Source organism: Paecilomyces variotii (assembly GCF_004022145.1).
Source record: "Paecilomyces variotii strain CBS 101075 chromosome Unknown C8Q69scaffold_21, whole genome shotgun sequence".
NCBI lineage: Eukaryota > Fungi > Ascomycota > Eurotiomycetes > Eurotiales > Thermoascaceae > Paecilomyces > Paecilomyces variotii.
This window is the reverse complement of record NW_021167160.1, coordinates 7,902-26,385: the sequence shown is the minus strand read 5'-3', so window position 1 is coordinate 26,385 and position 18,484 is coordinate 7,902. Positions and strand designations below refer to the sequence as shown.

At 44.6% G+C, this 18,484-nt stretch overlaps 5 protein-coding genes across 5 annotated transcripts; 3 read left to right on the top strand and 2 right to left on the bottom strand.

Annotated features, from left to right (window-relative positions):
* Positions 1-320: 320 nt before the first annotated feature.
* On the bottom strand, positions 321-1,912 carry C8Q69DRAFT_482852 (hypothetical protein). The gene is made up of 10 exons (XM_028631686.1): positions 1,732-1,912; positions 1,620-1,672; positions 1,386-1,554; positions 1,325-1,332; positions 1,104-1,277; positions 980-1,052; positions 918-933; positions 743-863; positions 557-693; positions 321-509 (listed from the first exon to the last, which is right to left on the bottom strand). Exons 1-10 carry the CDS (start codon positions 1,764-1,766, stop codon positions 426-428), a joined length of 870 nt encoding a protein of 289 aa, XP_028481009.1. The 5' UTR covers positions 1,767-1,912; the 3' UTR covers positions 321-425.
* Positions 1,913-2,474: 562 nt separating this feature from the next.
* C8Q69DRAFT_502132 (polyketide synthase) lies at positions 2,475-10,653 on the top strand (the record flags this gene model as incomplete). The annotated part of the gene is made up of 10 exons (XM_028632383.1): positions 2,475-2,658; positions 2,707-3,487; positions 3,539-3,752; positions 3,804-3,927; positions 3,984-8,583; positions 8,635-10,019; positions 10,105-10,109; positions 10,215-10,241; positions 10,294-10,424; positions 10,596-10,653. The coding sequence occupies 10 exons, from the start codon at positions 2,475-2,477 to the stop codon at positions 10,651-10,653; spliced, it is 7,509 nt and encodes a 2,502-aa protein (XP_028481008.1).
* Positions 10,654-10,837: 184 nt separating this feature from the next.
* On the top strand, positions 10,838-11,459 carry C8Q69DRAFT_482846 (hypothetical protein). The gene has a single exon (XM_028631685.1). It carries the CDS (start codon positions 10,920-10,922, stop codon positions 11,439-11,441), a length of 522 nt encoding a protein of 173 aa, XP_028481007.1. The 5' UTR covers positions 10,838-10,919; the 3' UTR covers positions 11,442-11,459.
* A 1,065-nt stretch (positions 11,460-12,524) lies between these two features.
* On the top strand, positions 12,525-14,383 carry C8Q69DRAFT_187203 (putative MFS multidrug transporter). The gene is made up of 2 exons (XM_028625934.1): positions 12,525-13,008; positions 13,082-14,383. The coding sequence occupies exons 1-2, from the start codon at positions 12,625-12,627 to the stop codon at positions 14,273-14,275; spliced, it is 1,578 nt and encodes a 525-aa protein (XP_028481006.1). The 5' UTR covers positions 12,525-12,624; the 3' UTR covers positions 14,276-14,383.
* On the bottom strand, positions 14,323-15,787 carry C8Q69DRAFT_482842 (hypothetical protein). Its single transcript, XM_028631684.1, has 2 exons — positions 14,501-15,787; positions 14,323-14,429 (listed from the first exon to the last, which is right to left on the bottom strand). The coding sequence occupies exons 1-2, from the start codon at positions 15,632-15,634 to the stop codon at positions 14,379-14,381; spliced, it is 1,185 nt and encodes a 394-aa protein (XP_028481005.1). The 5' UTR covers positions 15,635-15,787; the 3' UTR covers positions 14,323-14,378.
* Between the last annotated feature and the right edge of the window lie 2,697 nt (positions 15,788-18,484).

Genomic DNA, 18,484 nt, shown 5'->3' with positions numbered 1-18,484 from the left:
TGATATCTGTGCACAATAAGATGTCACCTCCAATGAATGATCGTAGGTTTATAGCTTAAACACAACTTGCTTTTCAAGATCAGGATATTATGAAGACATCCGGTGCAGTACTACAAGACTCTTGCAATTCAACAATAAATTTAATAAGGCCACCAAATTTCGAATTTATTCATGCATATGTGCACAAATCCTCAAGGGTTGCAAATGTTGATTCGTAGGAACTACACGCATATATGTTCGAGGCATCAGTCCATCTAGGGAGTCCTGTAGGAGTTCTCCCTGCCATAGTGCGGCGCATAGTCTTGGTTTCTATACCTTGAGCCAGATAGCTACACATATAACTACACAGATCCCTGATCAAGAACGTTTACCTCTTGAAATATCCTATCGTCTACAGAACTAGAAGATTGGTACATAGAGCCGATCTATTGAGCCACCACTGATTGCAGCCACATTCTTGTCTCTCTCTGCAGCTTTCCCAAGCCAAAGACAGGCCATTGAATATAATCCTAGATCCAATTAGGGAGCCATATTCGAATGAGGACTGACTACTCACCCATGCGGTACGAAAACCAAAGATATCCATGAACCACACGATTCCAGAGGTGCTTCCCACCCAGTACCAGGCTGGAGGGTATGCTCTGAGGGACTGTGGAACAACCTTTTTCGCGTATATGTGGCGGTCAGTCGTATCTTGGTGAGTTTCAGTAAGGCATATAAGAAGCGTGAGGATATTTCTTACGCGGAGTGCGCTGAACATGGGCTTCAAACTCTTCCTTGAGTTTTGAGTAAAACGATCCCGTTGGCAGGGTCCGTGACGCGTCACGTCGCAGTATCTTCGTTCCAATGTTACCTGAAATGATCTGCGGTCTCTGTTAAACTTAGGAGCCCGAAGATGAACTTGTCGATTCCCTCACATTCAGAACTCGAACCCTGGTTTCGTCAGCATGATAGCAGTCAATAGAAACTAGATACTAACCCAAGCGGGCTCATTTCAACTCTGAGTGTATTTCCCCAGTGATGTAGAGCTGCTTTGCTTGCATTATAAGATGCTACAAATGTGAGGCTTCGTCGACGACAACGGGTCAGTTGAAGGGACTTACATCCATACATATAAGGCACAATTCCTCCGACGGAGCCAATGTTGACAATGCACCCCTGAGCACGGATCAGGAGCGGATGAAATTCACGGACCATTCTCATATGGCCAAAAAGATTAACATCAAACATTTTCTGGACTTCTTCGACATCGGTATCAATCGCTGTCATAGTGTAACCTAGGAAGCGGATAAGCACGTTCCACATTAAAGGCGGATAGCCTTACATATTCCTCTGGGAAGATATTAGATGGGCCTTTTCACTTGATGGAGACCAGGATCACGTACGCGTTATTGACTAGTATATCGAGAGAGTTCCCGAAATCCTTTTGAATAGTCTTTGCAAGTTCTCGAACCGATTCATCCTGGGTGATGTCGAGCGTGTAGCAAGAGATGCCCTTGGACGTCAGATGTTCTTTGCGTTCCCATGGAAGAACGGTAGTGAGGACCTTGCATCCTGGAATTTGTGAGGTTGCACCCTTTAACGCATTTGTCATGGTCAATATTCCATAGGGAAAATACCTTTTGCACAGTATTCCAGCGCCAGAGCCTCGCCAATACCCCCTTCTCCACAGCTAGGTAGTGGTGAGCATGAGAAATCTGAGAAATAACAATTGTCCAAGGTTGGTCCTACCCGGTGATCAGAACTATTTTCGATGTTTTAGCCATTATCTGCAAACGTATAGAGAAAAGTTATACATTTGCGTGTTACTTGCTTATTTGTTACTTTTGTAATTTTTTAATCATTGAACAGAAAAGCCAGGGCGAATGAACCGAATCTCATCACAAATTCGTAAGCATGCGGCTGGGCTGAGTTTATGACTAGCTACTGACCACCAAGAAACATCGCATAAAGAGAATGAGCAAATAAGACTTAGTGAATTGTTTTCATTGGCTGGAAATAACTATAAGCATGTGAAGAGTTAGCGGGCAGTATTCTGACATGACAATATAGTAAGACTGTCTCGAGCTATCTGACACTTTGACTGTCAGGCCTGTCATGTCAGATGCCGATCCCTGCCGCCTCCCAGATGACATTGTGGAAAATTTCTAGTTTTCCTCTGCAGTGGCGTTGCGTCTGAATACGCAGATGCGTTACTATAAGCCTCCCCGAAAAAAAAAGAAAGAAAAAAAAATAATACTGTGTAGCTGTTGTGGGATTCTCGAAACCAATTTTTCAAGGGCTCGGATAACCTATAAACTCTCCATCAGAGCCTTTAAGTTTAGTTCATGGAATAATTTATCAGAGTGCTCCGGGGCAATATATCATTTAGATTATACAAAGCTCTCTACGTTCTCTACTTGATCTTTTGCTACACTAGCCTTCGGCTTCTTATTGTCCATCACTGTCTTAGATCTGAAACCACGAAACTCACCATGGGATCAATTGGAGTGACCGAGAGTAGCCCACTTGAACGGCTTAACCGTCCCATTGCAGTCAAGCAGCCTAATGGCTTTGCTGCTATGCCCCTGGGGGACGCCATGACTCCCGACTCCTCTCTGTCGAAAACTCTCCAGACGGACGGTCTGAACTACGATCCCGTTGTTATCGTGGGCATGGGTATGTCACTGCTATAGAATTCACGTTTATCCAGCTAACATGGTAAAGCCTGCCGACTTCCTGGTGGAGTCAACTCTCCCGACGACTTCTGGGAGATGCTTGTGAACGAGCGAACCGGACGATGCAAGGTCCCAAAGGAACGGTTCAATGTTGACGGCTTCTTCCATCCAGAGGGTGACCGATCCGGCGTGATGAACACAGAGGGGGGATACTTTCTCCAGGAGGACCCGAGACAGTTTGAGAATTCCTTCTTTGGTATCAACAATCTCGAAGCTACCTACATGGATCCTCAGCAGCGTAAACTGCTTGAGGTTGTCTACGAATGCTTCGAGAGCTCTGGGGCCACACTCTCCGGCATTGCAGGAGCTAATATTGGTGTGTATGTCGGCAACTTCACTGTCGATTTCCAGACCATGCAGGCTCGCGACCCTGAGTCGCTGCATCGATATAGTGCCACTGGCTCGTGCACGGCTATCCTTTCCAACCGTGTCAGTTACATTTTTGACCTCCGCGGCCCTAGCTATACCCTGGATACCGCCTGCTCGTCATCGATCTACTGTTTGCACAATGCAGCGCGCGCTCTGATTAGTGGCGAGTGTGATGGTGCCATCGTGGCTGGTGCCAACTTGATTACGGGGCCTGAGCAGCACCTAGGTACATCGAAGGGAGGTGTCCTCTCTCCTACGTCGACATGCCACACGTTTGACGCGAGTGCCGATGGATACGGCCGTGCTGAGGGTGTGAGTGCGTTATATCTCAAGAGGCTGTCGGCTGCTATTAAAGATAGCGACCCGATCCGCGCTGTGATCCGGGGCACCGCTATAAATGCGTAAGGCTGTCTCCTTCGTACATAATAGGCTTGATATTGATATAATTACAGAAACGGAAAGACATCTGGTATAACGCAGCCTAGTGTTTCGGGCCAGGAGGAGGTTATTCGCAAGGCATATCGCATGGCTGGACTCACGGTGCGGGATACCGATTATGTGGAATGTCACGGTACCGGAACGGCTGTTGGCGACCCTATGGAGGTCGAAGGTCTGAGCCGCGTCTTCCAGGGCTCGGATCGTCACTATCCTCTACTCATTGGTGCTGTATGTGGAAAGCTTTCTTCTAATAATTGGATATTCTCTGACTGAAAGCAGAACAAAACCAATGTCGGCCACAGTGAAGCCGCAAGTGGGATCACAGCCATCATCAAATGCGTGCTTGCATTTGAAAAGCTGTCCATTCCGGCCACAGTAGGATTGACCAAGCTCAACCCAAAGCGTAAGTCATACTTCCTTTTCAATTCTTGTTCGTATGTAGATTCTAATGTTAAAAAGTGCACCTGGATGAGTGGAACATGCAAATTGTCACCAAGGCTACTAATTGGCCATCACCTATCCATCGAGCTAGTATCAACTCCTTCGGCTTTGGCGGCGCCAATGCGCATGCCATCATTGACTCTGTGGAGACTGCACTGCCCGGATTCACAGCTGCAAGGAGTTCAAAGGACAGGTTGGAGGACTATACAAAGACATATCTGCTCCCACTATCAGCATCGACAGCAGAAGCTCTTGAAGCCCGTGTTAAGGATCTGGGAGCCAGCCTGAGCGTTCACAAACACGATTTCCGTGACCTGTGTTACACCTTGGCGAACCGACGCTCCAATCTCTCCAAGAAGGGATACGTTCTTGCTAGCCCGAGGGAGGCGAAAAATCAGCTGGTCACCGAAGGGACATTGGTAACCGCGAAGAGGCCTATTCCCAAGTATGAGCTAGGTTTCATCTTCACTGGACAGGGAGCTCAGTGGCCAGAGATGGGCAAGGAGCTACTCAAGAAGAGCTCCATCTACAAGGTCACGATCGATTATCTGGATCACATCCTTCAGAACCTCCCGGACGCCCCCACCTGGTCCATCAAAAGCATGCTCATGGAACCGGCTTCCTCAAGCAAAGTTGCCGAAGCTCAGTATTCCCAGCCCCTTTGCACTGCAGTCCAAATCGGTATTGTCGAAATTCTACGCACCTGGAGAATCACCCCCAATGTTGTTGTTGGCCATTCTTCGGGTGAGATCGCAGCTGCTTTCGCAGCCGGTCTTATCAGTGCAGCTCAAGCCATCGTCGTTGCATACTATCGTGGCCTAGCCGTGAGCCACGCTACGTCCGAAGGTGCCATGTTGGCTCTCGGAACCGGTCCTGGACGGGCATCTAAGTTTATCGAAGAGCTCTCACTTGGAGGAAAGGTCGTCATTGCCTGTGTCAACTCTCCCGAAAGTGTAACGGTGAGTGGAAGCATATATGGTATCGACATCCTTCACAAGGAAGCCGAACGGTCCGGCGTGTTTGCACGCAGGCTGCAGACTGGAGGCAAGGCATATCACTCCTATATGATGGCGGAGATCGGAGATGAATACGAGCAGCTCGTCCGCAAGGCCTGGCCTTCGCTACCCACCGTTGAACTAGAGCGTAACAGGCTTAGTGATGGATCTATCTCTCTTTTCTCCAGCGTTGGCAGTGATGGTCCCAGATCCTATTCTGGTAACTCAACCGCTGCCCTCGAAGCTGACTACTGGCGCAAGAACCTCGAGAACTCGGTCCAATTTAACGATGCTGTGCAGAACATCCTGGAAACAGGCAAATACCATCTGGTTGAGATTGGTCCTCACTCAGCTCTACAGCTTCCCATCAAGCAGATCCGGACGTCCCTGAAGTTGTCAGAGGAGCAACTGCCATACAACGCCTCTCTAGTCAGAGGCAAAGATGCCGATACCTGCCTCAAGACTCTTGCTGGAGCCCTCTATCTCAGCGGACATGAGTTGGACTTCTTAGGCGTTAATGGTATTGACGTCCCAGAGTCACAGTTATCTGTGATACATAATCTACCACCATACCACTGGAGCTATACCCAGCTCCTGTGGCGGGAGTCGAGATTGAGCAGCGACCTGCGCAGCCGTCGCCACATCCGGCATGAGCTGTTGGGCTCGGAGATGGCGGCTGGAAACGGTATCGACCGTGTTTGGCGTAACATTTTGAAACCCAACGAGATACCCTGGCTGGAAGACCACAAGCTAGAAAGCCAGGTCGTCTTCCCGGCCGCAGGATATATTGCTATGGCTATCGAAGCTATCTCCCAGATCCAAGGAATCACAGAGTCACAGACGACCCGTCCAAGCTTCACTGTCCGCAACGTCAACATCGCCTCGGCCTTGACAGTCTCGTTGGATGAACAGCAGCAAACTGAGCTCTTCACGGTCATGGCGCCTGAAAAGATCTCGAAAGCGATGATGTCCAAATCATGGTATGAGTTCTCCGTCTCATCGATGCAGGAGGGTACCTCTGTTGTTCACTGCACCGGAAACATCAAGGTGTCAACCGCGACCACATGCAGCATAATGTCCCCTATAGACACATCTAATTATGAGAAATGGAGCATGGGCCCGTGGTACAAGAAACTCGCTGAGGCAGGTCTCAACTTTGGTCCGGCCTTCCAATCCCTTATAGCAATGGAGACTGACCGTGCTCGCGCCAATCCGGCCGCCCTCTCCACGACAATCTTACGGCAGCGTGTTCCCAGAACAACGCAATCCAAGTTTCCTGGCACGTATTACGCTGTACATCCTTTGACAATCGACAGTTGTCTCCAGGCCTCGATCATGGGTGGAACCGCTGGGAACTTGGACAGTCTACGGGCTTACCTACCTGTCTTCTTGGACCACTGTCAGATCGCTGTGCCGAATCCCAAGACGGTGGATCTGGATTCATCGGTTCACTCGATCTCCGAGAGTACTGGCTTTGGCACCAAGACTATCAACGCCGAACTGAAGGATCAGGCTGGTGCTCCTGTTATCAGCATGAGTGGCGTCCGCTTGTCTCTGTATACTGGACAGATGGAGAAAGGAGACGAGTCCGGAGAAACGGGACGTCATCCGTGTCTACGCGTTGTGTGGAAGCCGGATATTGCCCGCCTCAACAGCAATACCGACAAGACCTCGCTGGAAAAGTATATCATGCGCTTCCTGCGGGATCATCCCGCCCTGGCGGAGAACGTCAAGATTGGCGTCATTTCGGCCCTGGTAGACCTTGTTGGCCACAAGAACCCCAACATTCGCGTGCTAGAGCTGGGTACTGGATGTAGCTGCAAAACAAAAAGTTGGCTAGATCTGCTTAATAAGAGCACAGACTTCCCCCGTGTGCGAGTATGGGATACTGGTGTTCTGCTGGACAATGGACAGTTGTCCATCATGTCAAATGACACTACCAAGGTCGACTGGGAGGCTGCGACCAAGGCCAAGTATGATGTGCTGCTTCTGCCGCACGAAGAGAAGTCAAATATCTCTCTCTTTACCCAGAAACTAGCCGATATCCTCAACGAGCAGGGGGTCATTATCTCTCGCGATCATAACGTGTCTTCCAAAGTCCTTACGAAGGCCAAATACAGTGTCTTTGATCTGTTCTCCGGCGTGACTTTTGCTGTGGCGCCTCAGTCTACTGGCCAGCTGTCCGGTAAGGAGATTGTTCTGCTCGAGAATCTTACCACACCTTCCAAGCTCGCTATAGCGCTTCAAAAGCACATGGCCAAGTTGCCAGGTGTTACAGGAACGAAGTACATGCGCCTAAATGACGTTCCCGAGAACAAGGTCTGGGGCCAGTCGAGTATAATTATTTCCCTTCTCGAGATAGAAACCCCGTTCCTACCCACTATGACACAGGAAGAGATGGAACTTCTGAGGCGCATCACTGATACCGCAATTACCCTTATCTGGCTGTCCGGTGCCTCGACTTTGAATGGCACGTCACCAGATTTGACCCTCGCCAACGGCCTCTCACGCGCGTTGATGCTCGAGCAACCAGCGCTGCGATTCGTCACGCTGGATATTGGCTCACTTAGCGCCGAGGAAGACGCACACCCTACGGTGTGCACTCAGGTAGAGAAGACTTGCTTCGAAGAGGATGTGGTGGGCGACAAGGAGTTCGTCTTGCACGACAGCCTCCTTCATGTCAGCCGATTTGTACCGGATCCTATTCTGAACGGACTGTTCCAGCAGCGAGAGGGGCAGGAAGTTGAGATGATGACGCTGCAAAATGCGACACCCGCGCATCTAGCCATAAAACGGGTCGGTATCACAGATACCATTTATTTCCAGCAGGAGGCAGAGCCACTCACGCAGTCCTCTCTCCCCGCAGGTTATGTCGACGTTGATATCAAGGCCGTTAGCCTTAACGCAAAGGATATCTACACGTTGTCGGGCAAGGTCGAGACTCGAAGGGGCACCACTGCCATCGAGTTCAGCGGCGTTATCCAAGCTGTCGCCGAAGATGTTATCCATCTGGCTCCTGGAGACCGCGTCGTCGTACTAGCCCCTAATCATTTCCGCACGACAGAGCGAGTGCCTGCTTGGGCTTGTCTGAAGATGTTGCCGAACGAGCGATTTGACGTAATGCCAACCCTGCCTGCAATCTACAGTACAGCCCTCTATGCTCTTGATGATCGTGCGCACCTTAAAGCCGGCGAGACAATCCTGGTGCACTCCGGTGCTGGAGCCTTCGGTTCTGCGGCTATCGCCATTGCCCAGCAGCGCGGCGCTATCGTGTACACCACAGTCAGCACGGAGGAAAAGAAGGACTACCTCGTTAACGAGTTGGATGTGCCACGCGAGAACATATTCGCCTCGCGCGATGACTCGTTCGTCCAGGGCGTACTTACTGCTACTAAAGGACGTGGTGTGGACGTCGTTGTCAATTCGCTGACAGGTGATCTCCTTCATGCAACGTGGCAATGCTGTGCCAATTTTGGTCGGTTCGTCGAAGTTGGTAAGCGGGATATCGTTGATGCAGGAAAGCTCGATATGCGTGTCTTCTTACGCAACGTCACCTTCACTGCTTTCGACTTGACCGAACTCTACTACCACGAAAATAAGTTCTATCGTGATATCTTGATCAAGTATGCCTCTCTCCATACAGCCTAAGACTAGTTAATGCTAACGCGAAATAGTAAATTTGGAGAGGCGCTCGAACTGTATCGCGCTGGCAAGATCAAGCCGGTACCCATCACCACCTTCGACGTCTCCGAGATAACACAAGCATACCGTTATTTCTCGACGAAGAACCGTGTCGGCAAAGTGGTCATATCTCTCGAAAACCCACAAAGCGTTGTCCAAGCTGTTCCAGCCAAATATCTCAGCACCTTTGACGCGAACAAGTCTTACCTTCTGGTAGGATGCCTGGGAGGCCTGGGCCGTAGTCTAAGTCGTTGGATGTTTATCCGGGGTGCGCGCCATTTCACCTTCTTAGGCCGCTCCGGATGCGACAAGCCTGCAGCTCGTGAACTTGTTGATAACCTCCGCGGCCTTGGTGCGATCGTACAGGTTGTGCGTGGTGATGTTGTGGACAGGGAAGCAGTTGAGGCTGCTATGACGGCCTGCCCTAAGCCAGTGGGAGGCGTTATCCAAGCAGCCATGGGTCTGAATGAGGCACTATTCTCCCGAATGTCCCACAAGGCGTGGCATACGGGTATTCAGCCCAAGTGGCGTGGTTCGTGGAATTTGCACGAAGCCCTTGAGGGCCGCGACGACCAGCTTGATTTCTTCGTCCTCACATCCTCTGTATCCGGCAGTGTCGGCACAGCCACGGAGAGCAACTACTGTTCTGCGAACGGTTTTCTTGACGCCTTTTCCAGATATAGACAGAACATTGGCAAGCCTATCGTGTCTATTGGCCTTGGCATGATTTCCGAGGTCGGGTATCTGCATGAGAACCCGGAAATTGAAGCTCTTCTGTTGCGTAAGGGTATCCAGCCACTGAATGAGTCCGAATTTCTGCAGGTACTCGATCTTGCACTTGCTCAGCATCGTGTTCAGGAGCAGAAGGTCCCCGTCCCAGGACTCGAATACGATCGCCTCGCGATCTCCCATATTCTAACAGGTCTCGAGCCCCATGGTATCCGTAAACTGCTTGACCAGGGCTTCGACGTCAACAACGGCACTATGCAGGATCCCCGGTGCTTACTCCTGTCTTGTGCACTGCAATCCCCATCCAAGGGCGAGGAACAGACCGTGCAGAGTGCGCAAGGCGCCGCGTGGGCCCAGGAACTTCCCCCGGCTATTGTGAAGGGGATGGGTGCTGAGGCTGTAAACATGGCAACCCTGAACGAGGGCGTAGTGCACCTCGTCTGCAAGCGATTCTCCAACCTGCTCCTGCTAACACAAGATAAGATCGACACAGCAAAGTCGATCACCTCATACGGAATGGACAGCATGATTGCTGCAGAGTTCCGATCATGGTTTTACAGCGTGTTTAAGGTCGATATCCCATTCCTAGAGGTCCTAAGTCCGTCAAGTACACTGCAGAGTTTGTCAGATATGGTTCAGCAGAAGCTCAGTGAGGATAGATAAAGATTTGCTTTCTCTAGATAACGATATATAGCACTTAATCAACAGACTTATTGTAATAATGCTATTTATAGGAATAGTAAGCAAGAAGTATATATTAACTAAATCCCCCCTTCAGTAGTCTCTACTAGCCGCCCCTTTTTACCAGAGAATTTCTTAGTAGTTATTGCTATCCTATAATCAGGCAATGATGCGATCTAGTAGTGCATCAGTTAGTGAATTATGGTATATTTATCACGACCAAATGCTAAACCTTTATGCAGTTTTTCTATCAGCTAATTGTATCTTGCGGTAAAATTATACTGTACTTAGTCGGACTAGCTCTGCAGATACTATTTATTGGCGAATTGACTTTCGCTTTAGCTAGTATTTCTAGCTTAAAGGGTTTTATTTGGTTAGTATTTATCATTGTGACGCAACTAACTAGCAAACTGTATTACCTAGTGCAAATGCCACATACAGTTTGTGCATTTAAAGCTTAAGGAACTAGTTTCTCGTGTAAATGTGTTGTAGACATTGATTAAAGTTATGTAGAACCTAATTACGCTGTTTAACTGTATAACAGGTATAATCTTGCAGACGTTCAATGTCTTCGGAAACCGAAGCAAGAGTTTAAAGAGTGACATTAGGTTGTAGTACAAGGGATGGTGGCTGCATAGAGCGAATCTGGACCATGGATCTCTGTTAGAAGGCATATGAAAACCGCACTTACTGTCGTTCGTCATCTAGAGTCATATTCGCCTTGGGCGTCCGTAATAAACTTGCTCGATACTTCTCCTTCCTTTAATTCTTCTCGTCCCCTCTCAAGACCTCGACCTTTTAAACCCTTGACAATAACTTTCGCCAAGGTCAACAGTCTTCAAAAGAAAGCTCTCGAGCACTAGTGAACATGACTAGTACGGAGACCCCAGCACAAAGGGCTTTGAGGCTCATGAAAACTGAAGACGTAACAAATGGGGTCTGGAACTACCTCCTTAGCACCGCTTTCACCTTTCCGAAGTTTCTCGTTGTCCCCGAATACCACTTCGTTACAACAGCTGGTGCCGGTGACGAAGGTTATGCCGACCTTGCGGTTCTTAAGGTCGACGGCTTGGGGAAAAACAACCATCGGATCGTGTTGCTATACGAAGGCAAAAAGGAGGGTGGTGATTGGGCGAAGATTGCAGATACTGCGAGGCAAGCTAATAGGGCCATGGGAGGAAGGAAAAAAGGTGAAACGCCTTTTATTGTCATTGCGCTTGGTCCTTATTTTGGCTTTCTCCATCATGATCTTACCAATGTGGATGGATTTGTCAGAACAGGCGTGAAGGGGAAGGACTACGTTACTGGGTTAGTTGATGCAACAGACGGTAAAAAAGACAACTTCGAGCGGATTATGCAAATGTTAGGGGAATATGCAAACACCTTTTAACAAAGATTTGGATTAGCAACTTAGAATAATAGTTTTACTACACATTATAGATAAATTGATCAAGTTGCACCTTGAACTGGGATCTGCGGCAGACGACAACTCTATGGGCTGAGAAAGTCCTATTTCACCGTAATCTAGGTTAAGATATATATTTGTTTGATGTCAGCCGCGAGGTCCTATAAGGGTGAGTGGCATTCTATTAGAATGTTCATTTTTCGCCTAGCAACAAGACCGAGGATAGTCCCTTGATTATCCTTGTCCTGTGAGTCAGACTCGGGGGCCTTGGCCGTAAATAACCGTGAGGCCTTCTTCTTGTCTTTCCCCATGACCGCGTCATAAAAAGAACCATAAAGAGGTAGAAGATGTGCAAGTCCGCAAGACAAGGCTAGCTAAATATTTAGACAGGATATTCTAAGGCTATTCTGGTCAATCGCCTCTTTTAGATATAGAAGCTCAAATAATGCCCCCTAATCCCATTGCTGCCCAGCCCCAATTCAAGTTTATTGTATATTCGGACGGCTGCGGAATAGTGATCGATTATCGAATGGAAGTCTTAGGGTGCAGTATAATCCTAGCATATACGATCGCGGGAGTAGGATATGTATTTGCATAGGCTGGATTATAGTTAGATCTAGAGAAATGCATTGCATATGCCAGTTATCTAAGTGGAGCGAGCGCTGAGCTCAGCGAGGCCAAAATCACCCTGATATGCCGTTCTTATTGGACAAAACCGCATAATAGTGGGCCACTGAATCAGCGCTTCCGTTTGCTTATCCGAATTCAGGATACGAGCAGAGTAAGTATCTGAGTATTACGGTTATTGGCACAAAATTCGGGAGGAATCAACGCAGCATAAGCATATATTATGCGCTTATACAGCTGTTATGTTGTCGGAACAAGCTTGTTTTGCATGCGACGTCTCCGATGCCGAGACTTATATTTCATCCCATCGGCTTTGCTATTCCGATGGCGTGCGGTTCTGAGGATCTCCTTCCTTCCTCTACTTCCTACGCTCGTTTCGTCCAACTCCTTATTTCTTCTTTTCTTCGGCGGGTGGCTTGATTGCCCTGGTACTACAAGGTCTCAAATTTTTTTAGACATTGCCACGATTTTGCACCTGAACTCATACCTCCACTTACACCCAAGATACCGTGCATAGGCCAGAGAAGGTCAGAATTGAACGATGGAAGACCTCGAGCAGCAACGGCATGCAGCCAACAACGAACTCCCATCAGAGCGAAAAGAAAAACTACCACGTGCAGACTTCGACCCGGACAATTCCTCTACCACGGACGTCGGTGACGCCCCAGCGAAGGCGCTTTACCCAGAACAAGACCTTTCATGCGGAATAATAGGATGGGATGGGCAGAATGACCCTGCCAACCCTCAGAACTTTGCTAAGACCCGAAAGTATGGCTTGCTGGGCCTCGTCAGTGCTATGACCTTGGTCTCTCCTTTGGCATCCAGCATGTTTGCCCCGGCAGTGAGCTACATGGCAGAGGATTTCCACGTCACAAACGAGACATTGCTTTCCTTTAGTGTTAGCATTTACCTCTTGGGATATGCGGTGCGTTTCCTTCTGCGGACCCCTGTTCGAGGCTATTAAATGATGATCAACTTGACTAACATGTCTGTCATAGCTCGGTCCCCTACTCTTAGCTCCCCTAAGTGAGATCTACGGGCGTCGGGTTGTTCTCAGCGCTGCCAACTGGTTTTTCGTTGTCTGGCAGATCGGATGTGCTCTTGCCCCAAACATTGCGTCCCTAGTCGTGTTCCGCTTCTTTGCGGGAATCGGTGGCGCCGGGTGCATCACGCTCGGAGCTGGTGTCATTGCGGACCTTTTTCCTGTCGAACAACGTGGAATGGCCACATCGATCTGGGGAGTCGGTCCCTTGATTGGACCTGTAGTCGGGCCGATTTGCGGCGGCTTTGTTGGAGAGGATCTCAGCTGGCGCTGGGTGTTCTGGATCCTACTGATTATCAGTGGTGCCTTTGCGTTTGGAATCGAATGTCTCAACCGGGAGACCTATGCTCCCGTCCTTATGCGTTGGAAGACGGCAAAAATGGCAAAGCAATTGAACAGAACCGATCTCCGCAGTGCATATGATCTCGATAAAGATGATGGAGTATCCGCTCTTCAAACCTTGGAGCTGGGACTTAAGCGTCCGATGCTACTGCTCTGCAAGTCGCCCATAGTGTTGCTTCTCTCCATATACATGTCCCTCGTCTATGGTCTCTTGTACCTGTTCTTCACAACCATCACATCTGTCTTCGAAGAACAATACGGCTTCTCAACTGGCCTTTCTGGTCTCGCGTACCTGGGTATTGGAGTCGGATTCTTTATTGGACTCGCAGCCGTTGCCATGACTAACGACAAGGCTGTGGTGAAGTTGACTGCCCGAAACAAAGGTATATTCGAGCCGGAGATGCGTCTTCCCACTATGATTTTCTTTTCGTGCATCCTCCCAATCAGCTTCTTCTGGTACGGCTGGACAGCCGCGAAGCATGTACAATGGATCGCGCCGATCATCGGAATGGCCCCTTTCGGTATTGGCATGATGGGTATCTATCTGCCCATTCAGACATATGTCATTGATTGTTACCCTGCATATGCGGCATCTGCAAATGCCACATTGACCGCTACACGTTCGTTGGTGGGTGCTCTGCTGCCACTTGCTGGCCCCAAATTGTTCGAGTCCTTAGGTCTTGGATGGGGAAACTCGCTGCTGGGCTTCATAGCATTGGCTTTCGTTCCCACACCCATAATTTTCAATCTTTACGGCAAGGCGATTCGAGAGAAGTTCCCAGTCAAGCTGGATGGGAAAAAAGCATGAGTTAGTGGGCTTCACGTAGTTAAGCCATTGGTGGCTGAGTCGCTCACCGGGTCATGACTGAGAGCATGTCTCCACCTGTTAGAAGTCGTATGTATAGCAAATCTCATAATCTGAATATAGACCGTAATATAGACTTGCATATAGGACACTTATACTGATAATGCATATTTGTGATAAGAAACTTTCTGACAATTAACTCTTGTGGCGAACTCTTCTTCATATTACCTCATAAATGATAGATGCAAGGTCAGCCCCAGCAACAAGATCAGGGTACTTATTGATAAATTCCGAAGTAAGGCCCCAGCCGCTCTCACTCATGAACGTGTCGTAGAAGCTTTGTCGGATGCAAAGCTCATTGCGCTCGTTCCTTTCGAGGATATTCTCGCCCCATGGCCAGCGGACCTTGACACAGATTGCTAACATCCCGAACAGCTCATCGCGTCTCTCGCGATAGACATGCCATCGCTGAATGAGATTCAGGCGTACCCTAGGCCAGGGAATGAAATCCAGAGCCATCGGATGCGGAATCTGCGTCTGTCCCAGAATTGGTCTCGAGAACTCTGGAAGCCTCGCGTACGTGGTAGGGCCAGGAGAGAAGAGCCATTTGGTGAGATGATACGCGGTCCAGCCAATAGCGAGGCGCTCTGGATCCCTTAACGGCCGCCTGCGGATGACCATATGGATCATATCAGATAAGAAATTCTCCCTGGTGCCGTAGAGAAAGTCGAGAGGCGACAAGGGGGAATCCGCAGATGAAGCGATGCGTTGCGGATAAGCGAACCAAGGGAGGGAGATGCTCTCGGAAGAAGAGAAATCATCGTCATTCAGTGGGAGAAGTTTCCATGGTAGACACTGGCCCGGCATAGGCGATGTAAGGACAGCCGCCGGGGAAGATACTGACGATTGGGCCACTGGTGGTGCTGAAGCGGACATGGGTGTAGAGTTGAGAAGACCAGAGGGTTCATTGACATTAATAGATCCCATCGAATCAGGATTAGTATCCTCTGAGACCGGTGGTCTTAGTAAGTTCTCCTCCCTGTAATTCAGGGCTCCTTGTATCACCTCCTCCTGACTGGTCTGTCCAACACCAGGAAAATTCCGCGTAAGAAGATTAACGGGGTAGTCGTCATCCCATGCTAGGATAAGTGACCGTAGCCGTTCCTGTCGCTGAATTAAAACTGCATTTTGCTCCCTAAGGCTTTGGATCGTCTGAAGAAGTTGTTGCGTGCCTTGGTCATCGTGATGTTGTTCGCAATACGCCACCTGTTCCTTGAGCCTAATCATTTGTTGTACTCTCTTGGTGCGAAAGGTCTGCTGGGCCCGCCTATCTCGCAAACGCTTTTTCTCTGCAGATAACATCTCGAGCGTAGCGTCGCGTCTGCTCTAGAAATGCATCCGTATAAATCTAATACCTCCTAGATTATATCTGATCTGGTGCTGAAAATAAGCGACCGCAGAACTCGGTCTTAGGTCAATGGTAAACTATGTGGCCGCGAATATACAGTCTGAAGGAAGCAGTGAGTAAAATACTCGGCTCGTAGAGGTCTCCCTAACGGCTCGTCCCCTTTTCCTAGATTCTGCCGTTTTATTTTACTCACCGCCTTCTAGGATTAGAAGCAGTTTATACTAACTAAGAAAGCTATCTATAAGGTAAAAACATATATATAATTAAAATTACTAGTAGAAAAAACTTAACTTTACTTAACTATATAATAATATTTTATAGAGCTAATCTTTATAAGTCTAGTAAAGTTAATATTATAAATTATATTAGTTTAATTAAATTTTAAATTACTTATATTATTAAGGTAATATTTAATATTAAAATTAAGTATTTTTAGATAAAAATAGTAAAAATAGATTATTTAAATATAATATTAATTTTTAGCCTTAAAACTAAATTTATTTAAATTATTATCTTTAAAATTAAACTTTTTTAAATCTTTAATACTAAAAGTCTATAATTATCTTTTAATTAATTATTATAATAGTTTTTATTATTAAATAATTATTTAATTACTTATTTACTATTATTAATTATTATAATAGTTTTTATTATAATTATTTATTTACTATTATTAATTATTATAATAGTTTTAACTATAATTATTTATTTACTTATTATTATTAACTATAATAAATAAGCCTTTAAGCTATATTATATATATCTTAATTTTACTTATAGAATTAATTTCTTAAACTATTATAATAATTTACTTAATAAAAAGCTATATTATTATACTTTTAACTTCTTATTAAAGTATAAGCTTATAGAATTATAGTAAAGCCCTAAATATAAATATAATACTAAGGTAATTAGTTAAACCCTGCTTTCTCTATTTTTAGAATTTATATAAGATAAAGCTAAGAAATACTTAAGATTTAAAATATAAATAAGTTCTAGATTATTATTTTATTAGAAGCTAATAATCTATTTTAATATAATATATACTTTACTATTTTTTTATTTATATAGACTCTTATTATTAAAACCCTTTAATATAGATTTTTCTCTATATTAATTAAACCCTTTATTATAATAGTTAATCTTTTATTTTACTAATAAATCTTTTTCTAAGCTAAGTATATAAAACTACTATTCTTTTTACTATAATTATTAATAGAATAATTTATTAATAATCTTTAAGAACTCTTATTTCTTATAGTTTAAATTACTTAATCTAGTAATATAAATAGCTATATTAATATACCCTATAACTTAAGTAATAAAGGTCTTAGTTCTTAGCTTATAATATATATTTTAAAAGGTTTAAAGATTATTAAACTTAGCTTATAGTTATTATAGATAATAACCCCTAGGTCTTAAGAGTTATATAACCTGCCGGTTATATAATACCTAATATACTTAGACTTTTCTAATCTTTAAATCTCTTCTAATCCTTAATAAGAAAACCTTTAATTACTATATTATTATTTTCTTATTTATTTTATTATTTTTTTATTATCCTGCGATTTTAAAGGCTCTAAATTATTAAATAAACCTTTAGACTTATACTATAAACTATAGAGAATTTTAATAAACCATAATAAACTATAGCTTATTAAGGTAAACTATAAGTAATTATATCTCTAGATAACTATAATTTTAAAAGGCTATAGCTTTATAATTTATTAAAAGACTATAATAAACTAAAATAAATTATAACTTACTATAGTTATAAATAATAAGACCTTATTATAATAATTTATATATAACTATAAGATTAGGTAAAATAGCTAATCTTTAACCTATAGATAATAAGGGGACCGGCCTTAATATTAAGAATTCTATAATTTCTTTAAGCTAATAAGAGCTAACTAAGAATTATTAATAATAATAAAACTCTTTATAAAATAATAATTATAAATAGTAATAATATAAAATATCTTTAATAATAGCAGAAGCGTAAAACTAAGGCTATATAAGAGATTTAATAAATAATATAATAGTAAGAGCAATAGAATTATTTAGCTATCTGCAAGAAAATTAGCAAGAATTATTAGCTTTAAGGGAAAATAGTAATACTATACTATAGTAGCTATATATCTCTAATACTTAGCTATATACTTAGCAGCTATATATCTAGCAGCTATATATTTAGCAGCTATATACTTAGCAGCCTTATACTTAGCAGCTATATATTTAGTAGTCTTAGTCTAATTAAGTAGTAATATTTTAAATATAAATATAAGAGCTTTAATAGTAATTAGAGGCCTTAATTTAGCAGAAATAAATATAGAGTATAGTATAATCTAATAATAATAATAGCAGTTAAAATTTAGGACTTTTTATAATATTAATTAGCAAAAAGCTTAAACTTTAATATCTAGAAGTATTTAATAGCTTAATAAAAGAACTTAAATATTAGATTATAGAATTTAATAAATAGCTAAAGAATAAGGTACTATATAATATTAGAGAGTAAGCTTCTTACCTTTATTTATATATAAAGAGTAAAATAAAGAGATATTTAATAATATTAAAGATTAATAACCTAGAAGATTTAATATTCTAGAATTATATACTATTATACTATTAGCTATTAGACTACTATAAACCGGCAAATACTAAGATTATTATTACTTAGAGAATATTTAACCTTTAATAATATTTTAACTAACTACTATAGAATTTTATTAATAAATTTAAAACTATTATAATAAATTTAGATTAAAATAATATAGCTCTAAACAATATATTTAACTATA

Coding starts and splice junctions, on each gene's coding strand:
- C8Q69DRAFT_482852 (XM_028631686.1), bottom strand. CDS start 1,766: ATGGCTAAAACATCGAAAATAGTTCTGATCACCGG. Junction 1,673..1,731: donor AAAATAGTTCTGATCACCGG/GTAGGACCAACC, acceptor ACCACTACCTAG/CTGTGGAGAAGGGGGTATTG. Junction 1,053..1,103: donor TGTGCCTTATATGTATGGAT/GTAAGTCCCTTC, acceptor TCACATTTGTAG/CATCTTATAATGCAAGCAAA.
- C8Q69DRAFT_482846 (XM_028631685.1), top strand. CDS start 10,920: ATGACTAGTACGGAGACCCCAGCACAAAGGGCTTTGAGGCTCATGAAA.
- C8Q69DRAFT_187203 (XM_028625934.1), top strand. CDS start 12,625: ATGGAAGACCTCGAGCAGCAACGGCATGCAGCCAACAACGAACTCCCA. Junction 13,009..13,081: donor TTTACCTCTTGGGATATGCG/GTGCGTTTCCTT, acceptor TGTCTGTCATAG/CTCGGTCCCCTACTCTTAGC.
- C8Q69DRAFT_482842 (XM_028631684.1), bottom strand. CDS start 15,634: ATGTTATCTGCAGAGAAAAAGCGTTTGCGAGATAGGCGGGCCCAGCAG. Junction 14,430..14,500: donor TTGCATCTATCATTTATGAG/GTAATATGAAGA, acceptor ATGCATTATCAG/TATAAGTGTCCTATATGCAA.